The sequence below is a fragment of the Narcine bancroftii genome, chromosome 7 (genome assembly GCF_036971445.1).
Source record: "Narcine bancroftii isolate sNarBan1 chromosome 7, sNarBan1.hap1, whole genome shotgun sequence".
Lineage (NCBI taxonomy): Eukaryota > Metazoa > Chordata > Chondrichthyes > Torpediniformes > Narcinidae > Narcine > Narcine bancroftii.
Window position 1 is genome coordinate 181,169,419 of NC_091475.1, and position 26,629 is coordinate 181,196,047.

General features: G+C 41.6%; 1 protein-coding gene across 11 annotated transcripts in view; it reads left to right on the top strand.

Annotated features, from left to right (window-relative positions):
• The window catches only part of LOC138739469 (protein furry homolog), a 446,682-nt gene that overhangs the window by 71,772 nt on the left and 348,281 nt on the right, over positions 1-26,629 (top strand). For 8 of the 11 annotated variants that reach the window (XM_069891583.1, XM_069891588.1, XM_069891589.1 and 5 more), the window contains one exon: positions 24,705-24,904. In XM_069891583.1, coding sequence (XP_069747684.1) covers positions 24,705-24,904 — 200 coding nt within the window. Of the gene's footprint in view, positions 1-2,057; positions 2,392-19,176; positions 19,377-24,704; positions 24,905-26,629 lie in introns of those variants that run through there. The other 3 variants (XM_069891581.1, XM_069891590.1, XM_069891582.1) reach the window with 2 other exon arrangements.

A 26,629-nucleotide genomic window follows, 5' to 3' on the forward strand; every position in this document is an offset into this window, starting at 1 on the left:
TTGTCAGAGCAGTTTGCAAACATCCACCAGAAATTGGGTCTGTGGGTGTGGTGGTCCCTTTCAAGAATGGGGATGAACCTGTCATCAGGTGCAAGATGCTCTTAGGACTATTATATGTGGTGCAGGTGTGACTCAACCCCCACATCTCAGCCCTGGCAGTCACCAGAGTGGTGTTTCCATTCAGGTGGTGATCCAAAATGGAGAGGGTCTGACAGGTTGCCACATACCAGTCATCAGACAATGGGGGCAAGAGCATCGCTAATGTGTCCCTCATCCTGATGACCACTTTCATGAGTGGCTACATCAGGCTGTGCATGGAACCAAAGAATGAGGGCACCAAGTGTCGCAATGTGGTGAGGATATACTTGTCCTAGGTGTTGCAAAGGATAGGCCTGGCCCTGTTGCCACACAATGTCCAAATCAGCTGAACTTTGTCATGCCACCTGTCTTACATCAAAAAGATTTTTCAGACCTACATTTTTGACCAAAAGGCCATAAGCCAGTGAAGCATGGAATGACCTGCAGAAACTGAGAAATGAGGACTTGATGGAACCAGTGGGGTGGTTCCCTGAACAGACCATCCAGGTCATCTGGCAGAATGCTTCATCGGCAGGCCTCACAAACAAGAACCAGGATTTGGCCTGGCTCACGGGCTGCTCACACCCAGTCAGATTCTTCCTGTATGACTGGAACATCACCAATTATTGACGTTGTCCTCGAGATGACTGTGGTGGAGCAGAGACAGACCCCCACCTCTTTGTTGACTGCAGATTCACAGAAAGTGTGTGTGGAGAAGGCAGGGGTCCTTGTCATGGTTCACCCCTAGCAACAGCAGACATCCAGAACTGCAATTTGGTGAAAGACACACTTGGGTCTGCCCAAAGTTGGCCTTTCCTGCTGGCGTGATATTTCTGAATGAACTGCAAAATAGCACAGTTATGTGGCTTTTGCTCTATACCAACAGATCTCTTTTGTTCGGCTATCCTGTGTCCTGTGAGATGTTGACTGGTCAGTTCACAAAACCTCCATTACTTAATGTGACAATGAACTTCAATTATAACTCATTATCTATGTTATAAATGGATAAGCTGTCCTAACTTCTTTTTTTTTGACCTTGAAGATAACTTAACTAAAACAATATATTATTTTTTAAAAAGCACAGTCCAAATGGTCAAACTCGCCACTCTGCTGCTGGAAACATTGCACAACGACCAAGCCCATTAAGTTCCTCCACTCCATTCAGCTGCTTCTCTTTCTGTTGCTCTCTGCCACCAATTCTCCCTTGAACGACAGCTCGTTTTGCAGTTTCCCTTCAGACTTGGATCCTCCATGCTCTTCTCATCCTCACGCCCTCTTTCCAGACCCTGTTCTTCTGAGTTGCCTTATTTTGGTGACAAAAGGAGGGACGGTATCAAGCCAAAGGAGAAAGAACAATAACCACACGTACGGCGAATGGTACAATGTTGGAAGCAGGCGATTGCCTCGCTGTCGCAGTCTGCTCTTTAGGAAGCGCACTAATTGAATTGAGTGCGTGGCGACGAAGATTATTTATTAATGCGAGGCAAGAAGTTATTATTCCGTTTAAAGCGTGTCATGTTACTCGATCATTAAAGATGCAGCCTTCTTTAATCTACCCTAGATCTATCAACCACAGAAATGGGGCGACAGCCGGATTAAAAAAAATTAAAATAAAGATTCGCCCGAGCAACAAAAAGCTCGTGGGAACCCTGGTGCGGATCCGCATCCCCCCGCCCCCCCGGCCCGGAGATCGGGTTTTTAACGTCATTGCCACTGGCTCTCTGGGCGCAGTTGCCTTTTACTGCAGCACGATGCGGCTGGGAACAGATTTCGCGTCAGGCTGTTGCAAGGAAAGATCACGCCGTGGCTTCTGAGATTCTGAGCTCTCAGTGGCCGTGACGGAGGCTTTCGCCGCGTTCCCCGGCGGGTGCGCGAGGAGGCGCGTGAATTCAGCCTCCAATTCTTCCAGAGATTGTCCGTCCAAGGGTAGGGGGGTGGGGGGAGGGGAGCCACCTCAGACGTGATTGAAGGACCCATCCTAATAGCATTTGGCTCGCAATTTCTTTGAGCAAATGGACCGAGGATGCAGGTTGAAAGACAGCACTATCATTTCGGCTCTGCCTAAAGGCACAGGGCACCGAGAGAGCAGTTCAAGGCATTAGGGACCCTTTCCTAGATAGAGATAGGAAAACCAGGATTGTGGACAGCAAGGAGGCGAATCCGTAGAAAGGTCTTGTGGACTCGGGGTGAGCATTTCACTGACCTGCCATGACTGTTTAGGATCATCTTTGGATACAGCCGATATGGCCAGCCAGCAAGATTCAGGGTTCTTTGAGATCAGCATCAAGTCATTACTGAAATCCTGGAGTAATAGTAAGTAAACATCCCCCATAGTTTGTTCTGTGGGTGCAGTCTCTCATGAGTTTGTTCAGATGGGGATGGGATCTATTTCGTGCATCGTCTGTCATAAAATAATCCAGATTGGATTCCGTAATAGAAGTTCGGTTCAAGCCTACAAATGGCAATCCATTCGAAAATGACTTCCTGCTTATGTTTAATTCTGCTTTCGTAAACAAGACGAGTTTTTTAAAAAAAACAACAGGGGGGTCCCATTTTCTGCTTTTTTTTTAAACAAAATTGCTGTTTAAAACTCTAATTCCTTGAGGTAACCGTTCAATGCCAGGATGTGTTCTGTTAACCTCCTCATTGATTACATTGACATTCGTTTTCTGGAGCCTGTGTGGTTTGGCCTTTATTTGGAGATAGAATGCCCTATTTCAAAGGTATGATGTAGGAGCACTCTTGTCGAGCTTGCATATTTATTTTAAATGTCGACATTAGTTTAAAAAGATTGTACAACAGATATTTTGATTTGGCAATTCATTGTTTAGAAGAACAATAAAGATGGTGGATTCAGAAAGGGCACAAGTATTTTCCTGCAGGAAATTCAAACTTGCTTTAAAATGCTCAGTTATTTACTAAATTTAAATGACTTTGAGTTTCCATTATTCAGGGTCAGTATATTCTCTCTCTGGACCCTGGTTTTGGAATTGTTGACATTCTATCAAGCCTCTTTCCTATTTGTGTCCTTCAATGTGTTTTTCATGTGGAGTGCAACTGAAAGATAAGGCAATAAAAGTTTAAACGGATACCCTAAATAAATCCAAGACATTTAAGTTCATTGATGTGCTTTTTTGTTTGAATATTGGCTATTTGTGCATAAATTCATTTTAAGGTTGTGATATTACTGTACATACATGGGTGGCCATCTTTAATTCTTCAGATCTTGATTGCTGTTCGTTGTTGATTCTACTATTAAACATAAAATTGCAATGGAAAGGATTTTAGTTCTGATTGAAATTGTCATGTGACGTTCTAGTTCTTTTTATTCAAAGCTATTGACCTGATTTTCTTTGAGCAGATGTGTTATTTTTACTTTGGAATTTTAGATCATTTGAAGGGAAGAACTTTGAATTGGCAGAAATAATTTGCTATTTCTCTCTGTGAGGAATCCAGTGTTAGAGTGTCTGCAGGATTATAAAAAATTAAGAAAAAGAAATGGAAAATAATTTTCAAAGATCAGTAATATTTATGCTATGCATTTATGATCATTTAATTTTGGTCTGCTGTTTGAGGAAATAAAATCATTTATTTTTGGATAATGAGCTCATCCACGTTTTTGGCAGTTATTTTCATTTAAAAGGCTTTAAACTCGTTTTTCCAGATGGTGTAAGCCATAACTTTTAAAAGTAATTTGCCAACACTCGATGGTTATAATTTTTGGCATTCACTCGCTATTAGTGTGCAAATGTGGATATGCGATGGAGTGATGAGATGGTTGTGTCCACTTTCTAACTCTTATCAATTTTCTGCTTTCATCCGCATTCCTGTGAAAAGGCACTGTGCACATGCCAGGTCTCTTCCAAAAGGAAGGAAAGAATAGAAAATGATCTATATTTATCTTTTAGCAACCAACTGGAATTACCTTAATTGTATCTGAGGAACAAAAAAATGAAGAGATTCATTCCATACAAAGAATAAAATTAATAATGTTTTGTTTGGACAAAAATGCAATAAAAAAACAATGTGGATTCATCAAAGTCAAGCCTGAATTCAAGAAGCATTCTGTTATGCATTCTTTCTCCCTTTTTATGTAATTTCATCTATTTTCTCTTAGTCTTGATGAGAGGTTTTGACTCAGTACACCGACTGACCACTTCTACTCTTGGATGCTGTCTGACCTGCTAAATATTTCCAATAATTCTTTGTTCGCTGCAGAGTTTTGTTTGGTCATTGCAATAATGTCTAACTGTGATGGCAATAGGGATGCAATACACTCGGTTTAGTCTTTAAAAGAGTAAATAATGAAATTGCAGAAATTAATTTGAAAATAGGATATAGTGATATAGAAATGCAAAGGAATCATGTCCATCGTATGTAATGCAAATGAAAACTTTTTTCTTTATGATGTTCTTCTCACGCTAATATGGCAGTACAATTGCATCTTAATTTACAATTTAATAAAAAGTACAGCAAACTTGCTGAACCACACCAAATGGCATAAAGCAATCATGGTTGTATATTAGTGTTTGCTTGTGAGAAAGTACTGATAATTTTTGTAAGTTAACCCCAATGAACTTTCATATATGTTTTAACACAAGGCACTAACTGTGAAAATGTATTGGGTGACTAAGCAAATAGTTATTGTTCTTGAGAATTACAGCACTTCTCATGGAAATGTTTAAGGATAACTTTGATGAAATCACTGTGGTAGAAATTTTGCCTCTTTCTGTGTCTCACCATCATGTTCCAGCATCATGCTTATTTATCTAGCTGTAGCTGGAAAGCCTTCTGCAATATTTTTCCCCACTCCCATTGATATTTTAAAGTGAGTATTTGGAATAGTTCTTAATGACTGCCAAACAAAATACAGAGATATACTATCTAACCACAGTACATATTGCCTAGGGACCTTTTAATGGAATTTGTCATTAATTGTATAAGACAGTGATAGTAATTCAAAAACTCACTGGGTCCATTTTTTCCTGCACTCCCTTTAAATACCAAGGTTCCACGGGTATTTAAACATAGAACATTATGGGCTAAAGGGCCTGCACGCTGCTGGAATGTTCTGACCTATGTAAGCCTACACCACCACATTCTAATTTTTCCAACCTTCCAACCTTACAACCATATCCCTCCATTTTTCTTGCATCTATGTGCTTACATAAGAAACTTTTGAATGTACTATTGTACCAACCTCCACTACCACCCCTGGCAACCCATTCCAGGCACCCATCACTCTGAGTAAAAAGTGTACCTTTGGCATCTCCCTTAAACTTTCTTGCACTCACATTAAACAGATGTCCTCTGGTATTTCTTATTGTCACTCCAAGAAAAAGTGCTGGCTATCCACCCTCTCTAAGCCTGTCTCATAATCTTCTGTCAAGTCCTTTTAAATTCATCAATACCCTTCTTGCAGACTCTTTAAACTGACCAGAAATGTGGCAATCTGTGCACAGAGCCAGAGGAGAATTCAGGAAACAGGATGATGGAATTTTAGAACAATTATCAGAAAGATAATGTTGTTAAATGCTTTAACAGGCTTAAAGGTGGATAAATCTATAGATCCTTGTGAGATTTATTCAAAGCTGCTGTGGGAGCCAAGGGAGGGGATTGCTAAGGTCCTGATAAGACTTTTAGATCTTGTCAGCCACACCTGAGATAATAGATGACGAGGATAGTAAGTATGGTGCACTTAATTGAGAAATGCACCATGGCTAGGCCAGGTTAATGCAGGCAAGGGTGTCTTACTTTCAGTGATCGTAAAATTATTGAAAAAAATCTCAGTTCAACTTTATTATCCTATATATCGAAAATGCAGCGCTAGAGGTTGTTTTGTGAGCAGACTAGTAGGCATCTCATACATAGTGCAACAAATAAGGCAGAGTAGAGAGTACAAAGAACAAAATTACTTAGAACATTCCAGCACGGTTCAGAACATTCAGCCCATGATATTGTGCTGACTTATATAAATCTTTTTTAAAAAAAAACTCACTGGTTTTCTCATAACCCTCTATTTTTCTTTTATCCATTTTCCTATCTTTTAAAATATACTATTGTACCACCCTCCACCACCACATCAGGAATTCCAGGCACCCACTACTCTGTGTGAAGAAAAAAAAAATCCCTGGTGTCTCCCCTAAACTTTCCTCCCCTCACTTTGTACAGATGTCCTCTGGTGTTGGTTGATCTTGCCCTGGGGAAAAGGAGTTGGCTTTTAGATCTCCATTGTCACCTCTCATCTTTCTTCACTCCAAAGAGAAAAACCCTAGCACTGCTAACCTTGCCTCGTAATTTATGTTCTCCAATCCAGGCAAAATCCTGGTAAATCTCCTCTGCATCCTCTCCATAGCTTCCACATCTTTCCTGCAATGAGGTGACCAGAACTAAACAAAATATTCTAAGTGTAGTCAACCAGAATTTTATGGAGCTGCGACATTAACTCTCGACTCTTGAACTCAATCTCCCTATCAACTTGCATGGCAACATTGAGAGATCTGTGGATTTGGAGCCCTAGGTCCCTCTGTTCTTCCACACTATTATGAATTCTACCATTAACTATGTACTCTGCCTTTAAGTTTGACCTTCCAAAATGCATCACCAGATTGTACTCCATCTGCCACTTTTCCTTCCAACTCTACATTCTGTCTTGATCCTGTTGTAACCTATGCCAACCTTCTATACTATCCACAACTCCTCCAACCTTTGTCTCATTTTCAAACTTTCTGACACATCCCTCTACTTATTTCTCATTTGTAAAAATCACAAAGAGCTGGGTTCGCAGAACAGATCCCTGCAGATCACCACTAGTCACTGACCTCCATCCACTACTACTCTTTCTGCTGGCAAGCCATTTCTGAATCCATACAGTCAAAATTCCATGGATCCCAGGCTCTTGACTTTCTGAATGAGTCAACATGGGGGACTTTGTCAAAGGCCTTACTAAAATCCATATATACATTTTCTACTGCCCTAACTTCATCAATTCGTTATCTCCTTAAAATACAATTAGGTTAATAATGCACGGCCTATCCTTCACAAAACCAAGCTGACTATCACAGAGAAGACCTTCCTTCTCTAAATGCTTATAAATCCTGTCCATCAGAATCTTCTCCAATAGTTTGTCCACCATTGACACAAGACACACTGGTCTATAATTCCCAGGATTCTCTCTATTACCTTTTAACAGGGGAACCATATTTGCCATTCTCCAATCCCCTGGTACCTCCTCTGTAGCCAGGGAGGACACATAGATAATTGGCAACACCCCAGCAGTCTCTTCCCTCACTTCCTGGGATATATCTTGTCTGGTCTCGGGGACTTGTCAATTCTAATGTTTTTAAGAAGATGTAGCACTTCTTTCTTCCCCTCATCATTGCTCCAGCACATATGCTTGAATTACATTCTGATCTCACCTTGACCAAGACCCCTTGGCAGTGAAGCAGCAAGGGATTCAGTAGCTGAACGTCCTGTTGGCAACTTGCAGTCAAAAGCCTCACACAAGCTGTGGACTTCTGGGGACGTGGTTGAAGAACCCCACAGGCAGCGGGGATCATGGGAGCCAAGTATTAGAACTAGGATTCGGGAGGGTTCTGAGGGGAAGAAGGGCTCCCGAAGGGCCCTGGTTACTGAAGGCTTTCTGATCATGTGGGAGTTTTGGACTTGGAGCTCTGGTTGCCAGTGGTTTGAATCTGAGTCGGTGTGGATGTGGAAGCTGCGAGGCCACTGGAGGCGAATTCACAGACACTCAGTGTCTCGGAAGGGACTCTCTTTTTGTTTTCTTCCTCCTATTTTTTAGGGGCATAGCACAATGCTCATGGAGACTTGTTGTTTGCCCTATGGCAGATAAAAGTTGAAGAATGTCGTGTATATAACATTTTTAATGTATTATTGCGTGAGATAAAATTAACATTTGAACCTCTCTGGTGAACACTGAAGCAAAGTATTCATTTAGGTCCTCTGCCTGCATGCACGTTGCCTCCTTTATCTTTAGGCAGCCCTCCCTTCACTTTCATCAACCTCCTTTTCTCACGAATGCATAGAATACCTTCAGGATTTCCTTGATCCTACTTGCCAAAGCCTTCTCATGTCTCCTTCTAGCTCACTTAAGTCCTTTCTTCAGTTCTTTTCTGGCTACCATATAATTCTCATGAGTACTTCCTGTCTTGGCTTCCTAAATCTTGTATATGCTTCCTTCTTCCTCTTAACTCGCTGCCTCGCCTGCTTTGCCAACCATGATTCTCTTATTGTAACCATTTTACCCTGTGTGAGATATCTATCCAAAACCCTCATGCAAGTAGTGCCTAAACATCATCCACATTCCTCTCTGCTTTTCCTCCGAGAACATCTATTCCTAGTTTACTCTCCCCAGTTCCTGCCTCATCCCATCGTAATTAGCTCTTCCCCCAATTAAACATTTTACCATTTTATCTGCTCTTATCCTTGACCATAGCTATGCTAAAGCTCCAGGAATGGTGGTCACTGTCACTGAAATGCTCCCCCAGAGGTCTTTCACCTAACTGGGGTCATTACCCAGTACTAGATCCAGTATAGCCTCTCATCTAGCCGACTGCTCCACATACTGTGTCAAGAATCCTTCTTGGACACACATGACAAATTCTGCCCCCTCTCTCCCTCTTGTATTAAGGAGGTGCCAGTTAATATTAGGGAAGTTGAGGTCTCCCATAACATCAGCTCTATTATCTCTGCACCATTCCAAAACCTATCTACTTATCTGCTCCTCCATGTCCAGAGGGCTATTTGGGGCCCCAATGCAGTGATCGTTCCGTTCCTGTTTCTGACTTCCACCCACACTGACTCTGGATAACCCCTCCACAACATCCTCTCTTTCTGTAGCTATGATACTATCTCTGATTAGTAATGCTACTCTTCCCTGCTCTTTTACCTCCCATCCTATCCCTTTTAAAACATCTAAATTCTGGTCCCTGCATCAGCCAAGACTCTGTAATGGCCACAATAATGTAATTCCATGAACTGACCCATGCTCAGTTCATCTCCCTTATTCCTAATGCTTCTTGCATTGAAATAAACACATTTCAATCCTTCCAACTGACGACATTTATGCTTCTTCCTCTCAAACTCATACCACATTGCATCAAACTTTCCAACATCTGCTCTATTCTCCGCCCTCGCGTTCTGGTTCCCATCCCCCCTGTTATATGGCAACTGATTGTATAAGACGATCCCCCAGAATTTCCACTTAAAGTGTAGGTTTTGAGCTATACTCATTGTATAAGTCTGGAACTTGCTGCTAAGAGCTTACTGCCCCAATAGTCCTTTACTAACCATTCCACTGACCAGTGGATTGATGCTGTAAAGCATACTACTAAGCAATGCAGTCTTAGTTATTTAAAATTTAGCCAATTCATTTCAAATAATGGCAAAATACTGTTAATTAACTACCATAATATGCATCAAATGTTCCCAGTTGGTGTAACGTAAACACTAGTGACTTCTTCCGAGTGTCGGGTCTTTTACAGGAACAAACATGGTGTCAAGTATAATTTTACCATTGACTTGATCAGTTGGAGCCATGATGGGGTTTTATGGCAGCTGGAGTTTAATGTTCACCCAGTGAGTGCTGCTGTTTATGAAGGAGTGAAAACTTGAGCCTTTCCAAGAAACTCTGTCAGCTATTGCAAATGGCGACTGTTTATTTCATTTGTTGTGCTGTTATTTTAAGGTATGTTAGACAGGTTTATAATACATTTCTATGTTTAATATAACATTACTATTAATCCAGCTTCCCAAACATATATTTTGTTAGAAAAATATTTAGTAGTAGGACCGTAGGACTTGTGCAAGGGTTTTATTCTGTTCTCCATTCCCATGGGGAACACTAAATCACTGGATATTAAAGTTCGGATTTTATACTTGGCATATAAGGCAACCCCTGGTTTTGGGGTGACATTTGTAAGGTTAAAATTCTGTCATATGCCAACATATATAATAGTTTAAACCCTCCCTAACAGTTCTAGCAAACCTGCCAGCCTTTTTTTTCAGGTTATGCCTTCCCCAGAGGAGATACCAACGACCTTGTACTAACTCTTCAGCCATGCATTCCTCTGCCATAACTTCGTAGTTCTGTCCTCACTGGCGCATGGCACAGTCAGCAATCCAGAAATTACCACATTTGAGTACCTGCTTTTTGGAATGCTGGACTTGATCTGAGATGTCTATGGCACCTGGGAGGATACCTACAATCTGGGAATCTTGATCTTGTTCACAGATTGTTCCCTAACTATTGAATCCCCAATCACTATAGGTTTGTAGTCTTGGGCAAGGCAGTTCATGTACCACTCAGTGATGCACCCTGATAAGATGCTTTCAGTGGTCCAGCTGTAGAAGTTGTTAATGGATGCTGGTCACATGACAAATTTCCTCAGGCTTCTGATATTGTGCCTTTCCTTGGCCATTATTATCAACATGAGTGGACAAAACCGGATGAATCAGCATTTGGATAGGCAGAGATTAATCAAGGATAATCATCAAGGTTTTGTAAGGGCAATGCTATCTGACTAATTTGATAGAATTTTGTGACTAAGCAGCTAAGTATCTCCATGGGGATAGTGTATTTGATGGTCTACATGATTTTCAGTGAAGTCTGTTTTGACTCTCAGAACCTGTGACCAATGATATACTACAGGGATTGTCACTGGAACACTTGTAGTTTATTCCAGTAAGTTCACAGATTATGTGAAAATTGTATTGCTAAAGAGGAGAGTATTTGTCATTTAAAGACTGATAATGATTGATAGGTAAAATGGGAGAGCAATCGTGGATGGATGGATTTTAATCCATTTTGTGACAGCTAATAAAGCTAGGAAGTCCACAGTCAATATAAGGATGCACTGAGTTATATATTTTCAGTTCAAGTTTATGTCATCCGATTGTTACCAGTACAACCCAATGAAACAGCGTTTTGTGGTCCATGGTAAAGAACCGTGCAAATCAGGCATACAAACATAACACACATACAGACAAATGATACCTATCATAAATAGCAATGAGGAAGTACACAGGAGTAAGATTGATTAGCTCGTTGAGTAGTGTCACACCAACAACCTTGCGTTCAACAGTGCAAAACCAAGGAGATAATTGAGGACTTGCAGTGAACTGGGATTCACTGGTAGTGGGTTGTGCTGATGGCTGGCTCCGACTCCATCTGTTCACATATAACCCTGGTTTCCCGCCTAAACCCAGAACCCTTCTGAAGACTACTTTGAAACCATAAGCTAATAAAAGTGTTTGTTCTCCCTCAGGTAGTGAGGGCTTTTATTTTTGCTACAAATTTATTAGCTTATTCCCTAAATGATGGAAGCGCTACTCAAGCCAGGTACGCTGCTGATAGACCCTCTGTCCCCTGATGCAGCTGAGGAATTCTCGTACTGGCTAGACTGCTTCCAGGCCTACCTGAACTTGACCAGAGACATCCTCCACACCGATGAACTCAGGAGGTTCGCACTTGATTCGAGGGTAGGAATGAAAGGGTCCACAGTCATCAGGGATTGCACTACATATGACGCTGTCATTGAGGCGTTGAAAGCTAGGTACCTGAAGTTGCAAAATGTGGTCCTAGTGAGGCACCAACTCACTCTATGTCACCAACAGCCAGGAGAGATCATTGATGACTACCTGCTGGATCTGTGGACACTTGTCAAGAAGTGCAGGTACGAAATGGCTACGGGCCATGTTGGTGAGGAAGAACAGATCTGGGATACTCTAGTCGTGGGGGTCCGCTCGAGGTACATGAGGCAGCGACTGCTCGAGTCGGGAAAGAAGGATCTGGCTAGCCATGCTAAACTGGCCAAATTGCTGGAACAGGCCAAGTTCAAGAATGACAACATCGAAGCCAATGAGCTTGTTCACCCAGGTGACCCCTTTCAAGGTCCGGCTGCTCCCACCACCCGAGCCCTAACATTTGCCATTTCCCATGCTAGGGAGTGCTCCCATGCTAGGGAATACTTTTTTCTGCAGCAAGAGCCAATATCCCTGATTTCATTGCCCGGCTAATGATTCAGTGTGTTCCAGCTGTGGCAAGAAATGGCATTGACGAGGGTTTGCAGCGTGGGGGGAAGTCCGTGGCCTGCTCTGCTCCCGGATCCAATTCCATCCCGAAGCCATCTGCCCCGAATTCACCCGAGCCCACTTGCTGTGCTACACGCTGATGGAGGGTAACCCAAATTCAAACTTGGCGCTAGCATCACCAAAGGAGGAAGGAGGGTGGCCATCTTGCCGCAGCACGATGTCGATGCCATCTTACCCATGCAGGGCAACCCAGGATGGTGGGGGCCACTCGAGTGAGGAGTATGGAATCTCTGGGGTCCTAGCCTTGATGGTCCTAGATCAGGATAGACTTCACCAGCTCAGCAACTCCATAGTGACTGTTAAGGTAAGTGGACATTCCACTAAATGCCTAATTGACACAGGCTCTACTGAAAGTTTCATAGACTCACAAACTGTGCAAGAGTACAACCTCAAGATGTACCCTTCCAATTATTGCATATTCCTTGTATCCCATTCACATTCTACACGTATTCAACAACATTGTATAGTACATCTTCGTTTGAAGATGGGGAATTTGGTAAATTTTGTCTGTATATACTTAATGAATTGTGTGCTCTGGTGTTGTTGGATCTGGACTTCCTGTGTCACCTTAAAAGCGTGACCTTGGAATATTCTGGTCCCCTCTGCACCCCCCCCCCCCATAATGATTTGGAACAGAGGGCCCTAAAATAAGAACCCACATGCAGCATCTCCACATTGAATGTCGACTCCCACACCTCTCTTCCCAAATCTGTCCCCGGACTGCAAACGTATAGCTACCAAGAGCAGGAGATGCAGCACAGCAGACTAAGATCTCATAAAGTCTGAGACACAATGCCTGCTCGACGAAGGTATCATCGAACCTAGCACCAGCCCGTGGAGAGCGCAAGTGGTAGTGGTAAAAGTAGGAAACAAGTCCAGGTTGGTAATTGACTATAGCCAAACTATTAATCCCTGGACACTTACCCGATCCCTTAAATTTCAGATATAATGAATGATATTGCACAGTATTGGGTCGATTCAACCTGAAAGCTGCTTATCACCAGCTGCCAATCCGTTCCAAAGACATTACATGGCATTTGAGACTAACGGTCGTCTCATCAATTCCTGAGGGTCCCTTTCGATATCACTAATGGGTTTTCTATCTTCTAGAGGCAGATTGACAGAAGGTGGATAAGTATCAGTTGAAGGCTACCTTCCCCTACCTTGATAATGTCACCATTTGTGGCCACACCTTGGAAGACCATGACACCAACCTCCAGAGTTTTCCTCATGCGGCAAAAGCCCTTAACCTCACTTATAACTGACAAGTGCATGTACAGGACTAAACATCTGGCTATCCTTGGCTATGTGGTGGAGAATGACATCATTGGCCCTGACCATGATAGGATGCGTTCCCTTTTAGAGCTCCCTGTTCACAGGACCACTGCTTTGAGGAGATGCCCGGGGTTTTTCCTCATATTACGCCCAGAGGATCCCTCAATACGCTGATAAGGTTTGGCCTCTCTTAAAAACCACTAATTTCCCCCTCTCAGCTGAAGCCCAAACAGCTTTTAACTACCTCCAAAACCACATTGTGAAAGCCACCATGCACGTGATGGACAAGAATGTACCTTTCCAAGTGGAAAACGACACTTCTGACGTAGCCCCGGCTGATACCCTCAACCAGGCGGACAGGCCAGTTTCATTTTGTCTAGGACATTTCAAGGCCACGAGCACTGGAACCCATCTGTGGAAAGGAAGCTCAAGCCATTGTCGAAGCCATGAGGCACTGGAGACACTACCTGGCTGGTAGGAAATTTACACTTCTCACTGACCCGCGCTCGGTCGCATTCATGTTTAATAATGTCAAGAGCGGCAAAATCAAAAATGACAAGATTGCTAGGTGGAGAATCAAACTCTCCACCTACAATTATGACATTGCCTATCGGCCAGGAGCCCTTAATTACCCTCCAGATGCCTTATCCAGAGGAAGCTGTGCCTCTGCACACACACTGGCCAACTGCGGTCTCTGCATAACAAGCTCTGCCATCCAGGGGTTACCCGCATGACTCATTTTGTCAAGGCATGCAATCTTCCCTACTCCATGGAAGATGTCAGGGAAATGACCAAGTCTTACCAGGACTGCGTGGAGTGCAAGCCACACTTCTACCGCCCTTCAAAGGCGCATCTGATCAAGTCATCCAGGCCCTGTCGATTTTAAGGGACCTCTCTCCTCCACGAATGGAAACTCTTTCTTCTTCTCTGTCATTGAAGAGTACTCCCGCTTCCTGTTTGCCATTCCATATCCAGACACGTCAGTCATAAAGGCCCTAGATTCCATTTTCGCCCTGTTCGGGTATTCCAGCTATATTCATAGCGACTGAAGCTCATCCTTTATGGGTGATGAGCTACATCAGTACCTGCTGGTGAGGGGCATCGCATCCAGCAAGACTGCTAGCTACAACCCCTGGGGGAATGGGTAAGTTGAAAAGGAGGACATCATGTTCTGGAAGGCTGTCAAACTGGCTCTGAAGTCAAAAGGTCTTCCAGACTCATGCTGGCAGGAAGTCCTCCCTATGGCGCTCCATTCCATCCGGTTGCTACTATGTACTGCGACCAACTCTACTCCTTACGAGCTCCTATTCAATTTCAAAAGAAGGTCAGCATTGGGAACTACACTCCCAACCTGGCTATCCACTCCTGGTCCAGTCCTTCTCAGGAAGCACGTGAGAAGCAAGACCAATCCGTACCCCCCCCACCCCCCCACCGGTTGGAAAGGGTGAAACTGCTCCACGCCAATCCCACGTATGGCTATGTGGCAGGGAGGACATCATCTCCTTCAGGGACCTGGCAACCCCTGGAAAAGAGGGTCTGTTGCCTCAAGTGCCCTGCGAGCCATGGAGCTCATTCTCTCCACCTCCAGTCAGGGCCTTAGGGAATCTGGTTCAGGAGAAAAGTGCATCCCCTCCACCATTGAACTGGAGACCCAACCCGCCTCTCCTCCCTCACAAGTAGACCAGGAGATCCAAGGAGTCCAAGGCCCCCCGGTGCTAAGGCGCTCCACCAGGATCTCCAGAACCTCAGACCACTTAAATCTATAAATTTGTAAATAACTATATTTTTCAACTTTTTTTAAAAGCCATGTTCTCTGTCTTCATTCACTGACCCTAAATTCTACAGGAAGGGGTGAATGCAGTGAACTGGGATTCACTGGTAGGGTGTTGTGCTGATAGCTGGCTTTGCCCCCATCTGCTCACGTATAACCCTGGTTTCCCACCTAAACCCAGAACCCTTCTGAAGACTGCTATGAAACTCTACCCATAGTTATAAGCTAATAAAGGCATTTGTTCTCCCTCCAGTTGTGAGAGCTTTTATTTGTGCTACAGGACTTCAGGAGGAAGTTAGGAGGACATGATCCAGTCCTCATCGAGGGCTCAGTAGTGGAAAGGGTCAAGAAATTGTGAGTACCCTCTGGCTGGTTGCATCACTGATGGCACAGAGGTGCCAATGCTCAGGACACGAAAAAACTCCAGAAGGTTGTTAACTCAGCCTACAACATCACGGACAACAGACCACTCCATTGTGGACATCTATAAGAGGTTGTGTCTTAAGAAAGCCGCCTCTATCCTCAAGGACCTCCACCACCCAGGCCATGCTCTCGCCCCCTTCACTCTGCTACCAGCAGGAAAAAGGTATGGGAGTCTAAAGATGAGCACTCAGCAGCGCAAGGGCAGCTTCTTCCCCTCTGCCGTCAGATTCCTGAATGAGTTTTTTTAAATATATAAGGAATAAGAGAGACACATGTTGGCATAGGACCAATAGAAAATGATGCTTGCGAAATTGTAATGGGTGATAAAGAGATGGCAGAGGAACTTAATCAATATTTTACGTCTGTCTTCACCATGGAAGACATTAGTTCCCGGACAGGCTTCAGGGAGTAGAGTTAGATTCAGTTAGGGATACTAGAGAAATTGTGCTAGGCAAACTAAACGGATTAAAGATTGATAAATATTCCGGACCAGATGAGGTGCATCCACAGGTTTTGAAAGAGGTGACTTTGGAGATTGTAGATCCATTGGTGATGATCTTCCAGAAATCAATAGACTCTGGAGAGATTCCAGAGGATTGGAAGGTCGCAAATGTGGTTCTACTGTTTAAGAAAGGTGGGAGACAGAATAAAGGAAACTATAGGCCGATTATTCTGATGTCGGTGGTTGGGAAGATATTAGAGTCGATCCTCAAGGATGAGGTTATGAAATATCAAGAGACACATGACAGGATATGTTCAAGTCAGCTTGGTTTTTTAAAGGGTAGATCCTGCCTGACGAACCTCTTAGAGTTTTTTGAAGAAATCTCAAGTGGGATAGACAAAGGAACGGCTGTGGATGTTATCTATTTAGATTTTCAAAAGGCTTTCAATAAGGTGCCGCATATTAGGCTGCTAAATAAGATGAGGGCCCATAGAATTATAGGTAAGTTATTAAATTAGATAGAAAAGTGACTGATAGGGTTGAAATTAAGGGTTCCCATTCTGGATGGCTGCCTGTAACTAGTGGTGTTCTGCAGGGGTCGGTATTGGGGACGCTGCTGTTTACAATTTATATTAATGATTTGGATTGTGGACTAAATAGTTTTGTGGCCAAATTTGCAGATGACACCAAGATAGGTGGTGGAGCAGGAACTGTTAAATAAACCATAAAATTGCAGAGGGATAAAGACAGTTTGGGAGACTGGGCAAAATTATGGCAGAGGAGATTTAGCATAGAGAAATGTACAGTTGTACACTTTGGCAGTGGAAATCAACAGGCAGAATACTATATGGATGGGGTGAAAATTCAGACCTCGAATGTGCAAAGGGAACTGGGTGTCCTCATGCAGGGAAACCTAAAAGTTAATGACCAGGTAAAATTGGTAGTGAAGAAAGCGAATGCTATGTTGGCATTCATTTCGAGAAGAATAGTGTATAAGAGTAAAGAGGTGTTGATGAGGCTCTATGGGGCACTGGTGAGACCTCATTTGGAGTACTGGTGCAGTTTTGGGCCCCTTATCTTAGAAAGGATGTGATGTTGTTGGAGAGGGTGCAGAGGAGATTTACTAGGATGATTCCTGGAATGCAAGGGCTAATGTATGAAGAGTGTTTGGCATCTCTTGGGTTGTATTCATTGGAGTATAGGAGAATGAGAGGAGATCTCATAAGGTATTTCGTATTTTGAAAGGTTTAGATAGGGTGGATGCGGGTAAGATGTTTCCCTTGGTGGGTGCATCGAGGACAAGGGGTCATAGTCTGAAAATTAGAAGTTATCTATATAAAACAGAGATTAGGAAGAACTTATTTAGCCAGAGGGTTGTGGATCTGTGGAACTCACTGCAGCATACAGCAGTGGAAGCCAGATCACTGGGAGTATTTAAACAAGAAATAGACAAGTATTTCATTAGTGAGGGCATCAAGGGATATGGGGAAAAGGCCAGAAATTGGAACGAGTGTAGAGTAACTTAGTGTAGATTAACGGAACCAACTCGATGGGCCTAGTGCCCGCCTTCTGTTCCTTTGTCTTGTGATCTTGTGAACCAAAGACCCTGCCTTTCTTTGACATTTTATGCACATTATTTTTCTGTAAGGTGGTTTATATGAATGTTTTCACTGTGGTGGTGCCGCAAAACAATGAATTTCATGACTTGTTCATGACAATACATGTACTCAATCCTTTATCCAGACAACTAAAATCCGGAAAGCTCCAAAATCCAGCAAGTGGGGAGAAAGACAGCAGTGCGAGTCAGGCGGGTGAGGGGGAGAGACCGGCAGCGTGAGGCAGGCGAGGGGGAGAAACCGGCAGCGCGAGTCAGGCGGAGAAACCAGCAGCACGAGTTGGGTGGGTGAGAGACCGGCAGCACGAGGCGGGCGGGCGAGGGGGAGAAACTGGCAACGCGAGTCGGGCGGGCGAGTCGGCAGTGCAAGTCGAGCGAGTGAGAGACCAGCAGTGCGAGTCGGGGGTGGGGGAGGGGGGAGACTGACAGTGCGAGTCGGGTGGGTGAGGTGGGGGGTGGGGGGGAGACGGCAACACGTCTGGAAGGGGTGGGAGTGGATACCACAGCACAATTCAGATGGGGCTTAATTCTGGCATTCCGAAATCCAGAACACATTGTCCCACAAGGGTTCGAGATAAAGGATTGTGTACCTGTATATTCTGATTCTGAGCACATTTTATCCCCCTGTGATATAATTTACATAGTCAATTTTTGGTGTTCGTTTCTTATTTATATAACATTACTTAAATTACCTTCAGCTTCAATATATTGATTTCTTTGTTAACACCTATTTTACAATGAGAAGAGAATTGTAGAATTTATTTTGAATTTTCAGATCAGAGTCAACCATTCAATAACTTTTCGTTAAGTTTTAAAAATGTAAAAAAAAATTAAAGATTAAAGGTGGCTGTAAGAAGCTATAGAGTCTTAGTACATAATGTGGCGTAGTTGGAGAGTGCTGTGTGGCGTAGTTGGGAGAATGCTGTGTGGCGTAGTTGGGAGAGTGCTGCACTACAAACTAGTCTTGTGTGAAATAGGCCACTATTTATGGTTATGCATAGTTTCAAAAACACTTTTATTTGTAACTTGAATGGTGATCAGATAGGCCAAAAACAACATTCAGAGTTGTTATGCAAACATTTTTTTTACTCTGTGTGCAGGGTATGAATGATTTGCTTGAATAGCATATTTTAACTCTGTAGATAGTTGGCAGTGTTTGGTGGTATTTCTTAAAAATACCATATTGAATTTATAAAACCTGCCATGTTCAGTATTTTGTTTAATAAATATAATTGTGACACTTAACTCTTGTAGACATTTCAGTCATCCATAGCCTAGTGTATACAGTATAAATATAGGCGTGCAGCCACTGTACGTGTTATGGTCCATCAGTGTGTGCCTCAGCTAAAAATTATTCTCTCTCTGACCTTCACTTGTGGAAAACTCAACGGCTGAGCAGAAGGGCAGAGGCTGTATTGCATAAAAATACACCTTCAGAATTGATTGTGCAAGAAATATTTTTGCCAAACAAACTGGATAGTTTCATAGTCTACGTTACTTACCACAGGAAATGAGCAACAAAATGATAAAACAAATATTTATACATAGTTTTTTTTAGCTCAAAGTTTTAGCAATTAAATCATTCGATAACCTGGAACTCATGGAGATTACGGCAGCCTGTTGGAGGAAGTCCACTGTGATCAGCGTGATAAAAGGGATTGGTAGGTACTCTGTATTGTGAATATGTTGGTATTTGAGTGAAATGAGTCCTGTCCACTGTAGACTAGAGAAAAGTTCTTAAAACAAGCTCATCTAGCAAAGCATATAGAAATACTAAAGCAACAAAATGAATACTGGTATGGAGTGCAGCTAGAGAGTCAAGTACAGTGAAAGTTTTGAAAACAATAGTATATTTCTGAGTTAGAGAATTAACTGGTCAAAATTACAGGAAGGCTGCAGTAAAGGATATGTATCTTTTATCAACACTCAATTTTTAAAGCTTTTAATAGTTGCCTTTTCACCGATTCTGTCTGGGGGAGGGGGAAAATATTTGTTACTTCTTTATCACTTTTTGTATTTTTCTGATATAGCATTAAGCTATTACCAATTGCCAAAAAATATAATTAAGTTAAAAATGAAAACATTTTTGTACTATTACTAATATATATTTCAGAACAAAAACTGAAGCAAAGTTACAATCCTTGGTGGGATCATTGTCTGAGATAAAGCTGCACACTTTTCTTAACTTTACACAAAGTTAATGCACTTACAAGAGTCCAGTACCCTATTTTCACAGAGGGATTGCATTCAGGGCTGGTATGCTAGCATGAAGTGAATTTATTTTCCTGAGTGACGATGGTCACCACTGTTCTAAATAAGGATCCACTTACTGACAATATCAAATTACTCTCGTAATGCTTATATATACATGTCAAGTAAGAGCAGAATGCTCTGGGAAAACACTATTTTCACTGTACTCTTCAATTTAATTTGCATTAAAAGTGTTTTTATAGCCTTCGTTTTTGAATTTGATTTAAATATTTTCTTGTGATTTGAAGTATTCCAAAAATTACTATCTTTCTGACATTGTACAAAAGCTGCAAAGTACATTGAAAGGAGGTTTTGCCAGACTGTGGCAGAACTCAATTTCAGGGTGTTGGTTCAATGGATTTTCAGTAAAACTGTCTGTCCTACAGAACGTGTACAAAGCAATACTTTGCAACGTCAATTGCAGACTCTGGCACAGAAAACCATCTGAATTTTTGAACTGCCAGGTGAGCTTTATCATTCAGGATTAGGTTCCCCTTTCAATGAAATTTTGTCAAAGGTGGCACATTTCTATTTTTGGACAAACTTTCTATGCATAGGAGGGTGCATTTTGAAGAGACATTGAATAACTGTATAATTTGTCATGGGCAGCAATTGGGAAATCTTCAGCAATATTTTGACATTTCAAATATTGTCATGTCAAGCTGCATATTTACATGAATGTATGTATGTGGGATACTTGTCAACAGAAGATGTAAGCCTGCTGATTAGTGACATCAGTGAAACAAAGAGCAACAAACAGGTACTGGAAAATGCATAAATACATGAGATTTTTCATTTTCTCCACCCCTGAAGAAGGGCTCAGGCACAAAACGTCAACTGCCTTTTGCTTTCTACGGATGCTGCATGGCCTGCTGAGTTTCTCCAGCACTTTTGTGCACTTGTATTTTCTTCCATCTTCGACAGTTCTAATAGATACTGAAACAGTTGGAAGTTAGGCTGAGTTCATCTGTTACATATTTGCTCTAACTTGATTTTTCTATTCGAGCAAGCTGTTACACGTCATTTCCAATAATTGTGTAAATGAAAAGAGAAGGTAGAGCTAGACTGCACTCAATTTTGTTCCAACTTTCAAGTTGGCGGATTGGATCGGTAAGATTCTGTGCAGTTTAAACCAAGGAACACAGACCACTGCAAACTGTGGAGCAGATTGTGGGAGACGTGTGGGAGGCCACTAAAAACTGCCGGAGAAGGCAAAGGTGTGGAAAATGGGACAGCATCAGGGCTAGACTGAGAGTTAACCCCTCCCAATGATCTTACTCTCAAATGTAAGATCGCTGGAGAATAAAATGGATTATCTGAGGCTACGTCTGAATCAGAGAGAACTGCAGAGCTGTTGTGCTCCAGGACACCATTCCAGACTCAGCATTCCAGCTGGATGGCCTTACCTCCTTCAGGGTTGACAGAGTTGCCACTGCTTCTTGAAAGACTCTAGGAGGGGGACTGTGGATTTCCATTAATGAGAACTGGGAACTGGTGTACCAATGTCTCTGTTGTGAAGACCTTCTGCTCAGCAGAGATTGAGTTCTTCCTAGTAAAATGCAGACCCTTCTACCTGCCCAAGGATTCACAGCCACGCTGATTGCTGCAGTCTACGTCCCACCTTCGGCTAATGATGGTGAAGCAATGAGGGAGCTTTATCATGCCATCTACGAAGCTCAGACTTCCCACCCTGATGGTGCGATGATTGGTACTGGTGACGTCAATCACACCAACCTGAAAACAGTCTTACCATGGTTTCAACAGCGTGTGAACCACCACCAGAGGAGAGAACACTTGTGTGTTATGTCTGGTTGTGTGTCTGCATGTTTTTCACTGAGGACTGAAGAACACTGTTTCATCGAGTTGTTCTTGTACAATCAGATGACAATAAACCTGACTTGCTTCCCATCTGTTGAATTGTTATTGTAGATACCATCAAATAAATTACTCTGCAGCCATGTAGTTAATGCAATGCCCCATAATCAATTTATTAGAGCAAAGGAGCCCTGCAATGGCCTCCTATGTGAATTGCACTGTGCACATGTTCAATGTGGTATACAACCAAATCACTCAATGACAATATGTAGAGGTATTTTGGTTATAATGTCAACAGTTTTACATGTGTCACCTTAGACAATTGCCTAGAAAAATAAAATTCTTCAGTGTGCAAATGTCACAAAATTTAAATTTTCAATTGATTTTGTGTGAACTTTCTGAAATTCATTACTAAATAATTTTATTTACCATATTGTGCACAATTTTTATTTGTTGTAGAATCTGCTCATGCTTGCTCATATAGCTTTATTCCTTTCCTCAAATTTTCCTGGTGTGAGCCACGTGTTGCCCATTCCACTGCTCTCCACTCCCAGAGTAGAATCCCAGCATAGTTTAGTCTTGATTGCTATTTGAAACAGCATCCCCACCTGACCCTGTAATATTGTGGAGTATCGTGAGTTCAATGGAAGTGCTAACTTTTTAATCAATTAGACCTTGATTATTTAAAGTAAATGAGAAACATTATTGGGAGTTTGGCTTTTCTAACAGTGGAGAAAGTAGATCCCCCAAAGCTTCTGAAATACATTTGCTTCCACCTGTAATTACCATTTGTATTTCACAGTCCTTCATCACTTGTTAGATACCTGCTCTGTTCACCCTCATAATAATAAATACAAGATGCAAACAAGTAACCATTACAAACAATATTTCCCATCAAAATAAATTTTAAAACCTCTAACCAATTAACTGACTGCCCTCACTTAATCTTTAGTACATTTAAATCCATAATTTTGCCTGTCTTATTACTCCTAAGTATTGCTATAGCTATGCTAGCATAATATTAACCACTAGCTGTGATGACAGTGTTCTGGCGTAGATTTTGAAATAGCAATTACTTTGGCAGTAGTGGCATCCTAATTGAAGACTGCCTATTCCTAACAGCACCCTACAGCGTGAACTTGCATTCCAATTTTCCTTCAGAAGATTTCATGTAGACATTTCTGGGTGAATGAGTATGTGCAATGAGAAAATGAGCATGAAATGTCAATGAGGAGTACAGGGTAGGAAATGGAAGAGTTCAGCTCCAATCTTGAAAGAAATCTTTGTACAAAACCCAAAGCCTATTCTTTCCAACCATCATGCAATATTTGATTGCCAAATTCTTAGTGTCCACCACACACAAGCCATGCAAATGTCCATCTCTGGCTTCTGCAATTAATATTAAATAATTGCCGCTGCATTTTGTTTTAGAGAGGCTTCAGGATGTTATAGCACTGCAACAACCAAGTCTCCAGCAGATTACTCAAATTCCTAGTGATTGGGTCAACAAAATGCCAAGTCCTTCCTTCCATGATAACGCATCATGTCCTATTCCTATGTTTAAGGCACATAAAGTGCCAATATCCAAACTGGTGGTTAGGACTGAAAGATCAATTAGTAGGATCTTACTTACTTCAAGGTCCTCATGCCAGTCAGGTGAGAGTTCTAGGCTTTCTAAAAGTAGGGTATCACAGGATGGAAAAGTGGCTGCTTTCTGTATACTGTATAATATGAGATTTAATATCAGGATACGCTTCATTAAATTCTGATCTATCTCTGGCTAAGCCAGTAATGCCCAGAATAGTGAGCTGATACATATAGACTATACACATTATTCAGATTCTACACCATCTGCTCTGAACATTAGAAAGAGAAGTGTGTTCAATAGATGATGTGTTTGTTATGATTAAATGTAGAAAAAGTGAGATATCTATAGTGGTGAGTGAGCCTGGGTGCTGAAGCATGAGGATTAAGTTGAGTCCCTAATCTACTTAATCCTAGTTGTCAGGTGAGTTATTTGGCTACCATGTACAATTTACTTTATGTAAAATAGCTTTTCTATCCCATTGACATCACGTGATCCCCCAATTTTAAATATATTCCTCATTCATCTGCTGGCTTTCAGCAAGACCCAACTAGTTGGTTCTATACAGAAATAAATGAAGTGAATAGAATATTTAGTGAATTTTCATCTTTTAACTATCTTGCACCTGCACCAATCCTGCTGGGTGAGTTGAGATTTAATCATATGAAACACGAAAGTCTGCAGATGCTATAATTGTAGTCAGCATAAAAATGCTGTGAGAAAGTCACGGTCAGTATAACACTTGCTGTCAAGTTTTGCATCATTGATAACTTCTTGGCCAAAACTGGGGATATAAGTACTAATATTGATCAGGGGCTGTTGTATGCCTGGCAGTATATTGGCCAAGCTTGTGCTGACAATTGCTGGTGGTCCAAATCTGAAATGCCAAAATTCAGCAAGTGTAACTCCAATAAGACTTGGCCCATACATATACACTGTCTCCACACACAGCTACGTAAGTGTGTTGATTCTGGGCAGAGATGCAAGCCAGTATGATTCACCCAGTATCTTTGGCATAGAGCAACAGATAACGCAAAAGGCAACTTAGCTTTTGAAACCCCTCCTTTGCCTCAAAGTTAAGTAACTGTGAGCTTCTGTATCACTTGTTTTATCCACAAACAAGTGAAATTTAGCTATTTTGCTTAGTAATATTAAAATGCACTAATTCTCTGTTTAAACAATTTATACCTGAAATGCATCAGTTTTGAAACTTTTAGATATTTAAAATGTAAAGAGCAAATTTTTAAAAATTCAATGTAAAACACCTGTAAATTTTTTTTTAGAAGTTCGTTTGCTACTTGGTGTTCAGACAGTTTACTGACTCTTGTCTTTTTTGCAGCATCTCCAGTTGGCAACGGATATATCAAACCACCAGTAACACCCGCAAACAGTGCACAAGGTGACAGAGGACCGCCAGTCACGATGCCTATCAATGTTGATCCAGACATTAAGTCAGGAGAATATGTCTTAAGAAGTATATTTGCCAACTTTACTACTCAGGCTGAACGAAAGATTCGCATCATCATGGCAGAACCTCTGGTAAGTTGTAGTACAATAGCTTTTAACTAAAATTTGTATTCATTATTAAGCTGTGAATTGTAGTGATATTCTCCAGCATTGCGTAGAGACTAAAGTAAATTTATTCAGACTGAGATGTGAAACGTCTTTTTCTAATTTCTTTCTTAAGGATCATTATCCAGTTTCATTCATCTGGTCAAAGATGACCTTTTAGTAAGTTATTATGAGATTGTATCTTTTGCAGCACTGACACTCATACTTCAGAGTGTTCTCATTATTTTCTCCAGCAATGGCAGAGCCCAGCTTCCTGCTCAACCACCTTCCTTCCACTACCTGATAGAACTATTTGTATGACACAATGCTTAGACACAATATTCTGCATCTCTCAATGAGCAGAACTTCTTTACCAGCAAGCTTTCTTTTACAGTAGTGGAGCATAAGAATGTTTGACTCACAATGGCTACCCTGAAGTTGATGTCCAAATTAAGCTAGAACTCTGCTGCTTGCAGATGATGTGTGTCTTCTTACTGAATAGATTACATATATATCTATCTAGACATGTATATCTATCTAGAAGCCTCTTAAATACCACTACTTCTGACACCCCATTGCAGACAACCACCACTCTTGTAAAAAAAACCTATCTGAAACTTCTATCAAGTCTCCCTTTACCTTTGGACAGTCCAGAGAAAAGAACCCAAGATTTATTGCAAAAAGGAACACTGAAGCAGGGGATCTGTAGGTCCAGACAAAGATGGGAATCAGATTTAAATATTCATATTGATGAATAGAATTGGTCAGTTATATCAAGATAGTATGACAAATACAATAAATGTTAGATATAAATTAGTTCAATATCATTTTCTACATCAATGAAGATCTACCGGGACCAAAGCCTGAAGAGGGTGCACAAAATCAGTGAACCGGTGCGGACTTGAAAGGCCAACATGGGCTGTTTCCGCTTCGTTAATGGTTATATATAACTTCTCTCCATAATTCACATCTTTTAATATAGGCATCATCCTGGTAGATCTGTACCTTCTCCAGAGCCTCCACATTGGGGTGGAATGGAATACTCTGTTGATTTTCTGCATTTGTGGCCTTATACTCCCTCCACGATAAATATAAATAAAATAGAAGGATCAAAGGCAAGAAAGCACATTTATTTTGAACATCTTTGTTTATGCTACAATACAGATAAGGAGTAAGAATTTACATGGGAACATCCTTTTATATTTCAATGCAGATCAGAACATCAGAAGACATAATTATTAGTAAAAATAAAAAAAAGGTAGATAGGCTTTGTGTTTACTTTTTAAAAAAAAAAAGAGCTTCGAAAAATTTTGAATCACAGCATGAAAATTAATTGTTCTAGCAATGTTTGATTCAATACTTAGCCTGGCCAAATCCTCAAGACATTCCTGAGACGTTGTAGACCTTAAATAATTTGCTAAATGACCTCTCTGCAGAATTTGTTGCTGGAATTGTTAATAGTATTCTTAAACTAACGCAAACATTTTGAAACAGGTCACCAAGTCTCTACTCTGGTTACAAGTTCAACAGATTTAATGGCTTTAACTGTGCGTAACGTGATTGATAGCACTCGGAGTCTTGTGAGGAGCCCAAACACGCTTTTATTAACTTACAACTAATGGTCAGTTTTTACAAAAGTCTTCAGGAGAATCTGGGGTAAGGCACGAAAACAGGGTTTGTATTGGGTCCAACAGGGGCGGAGCCAAGAGGAGG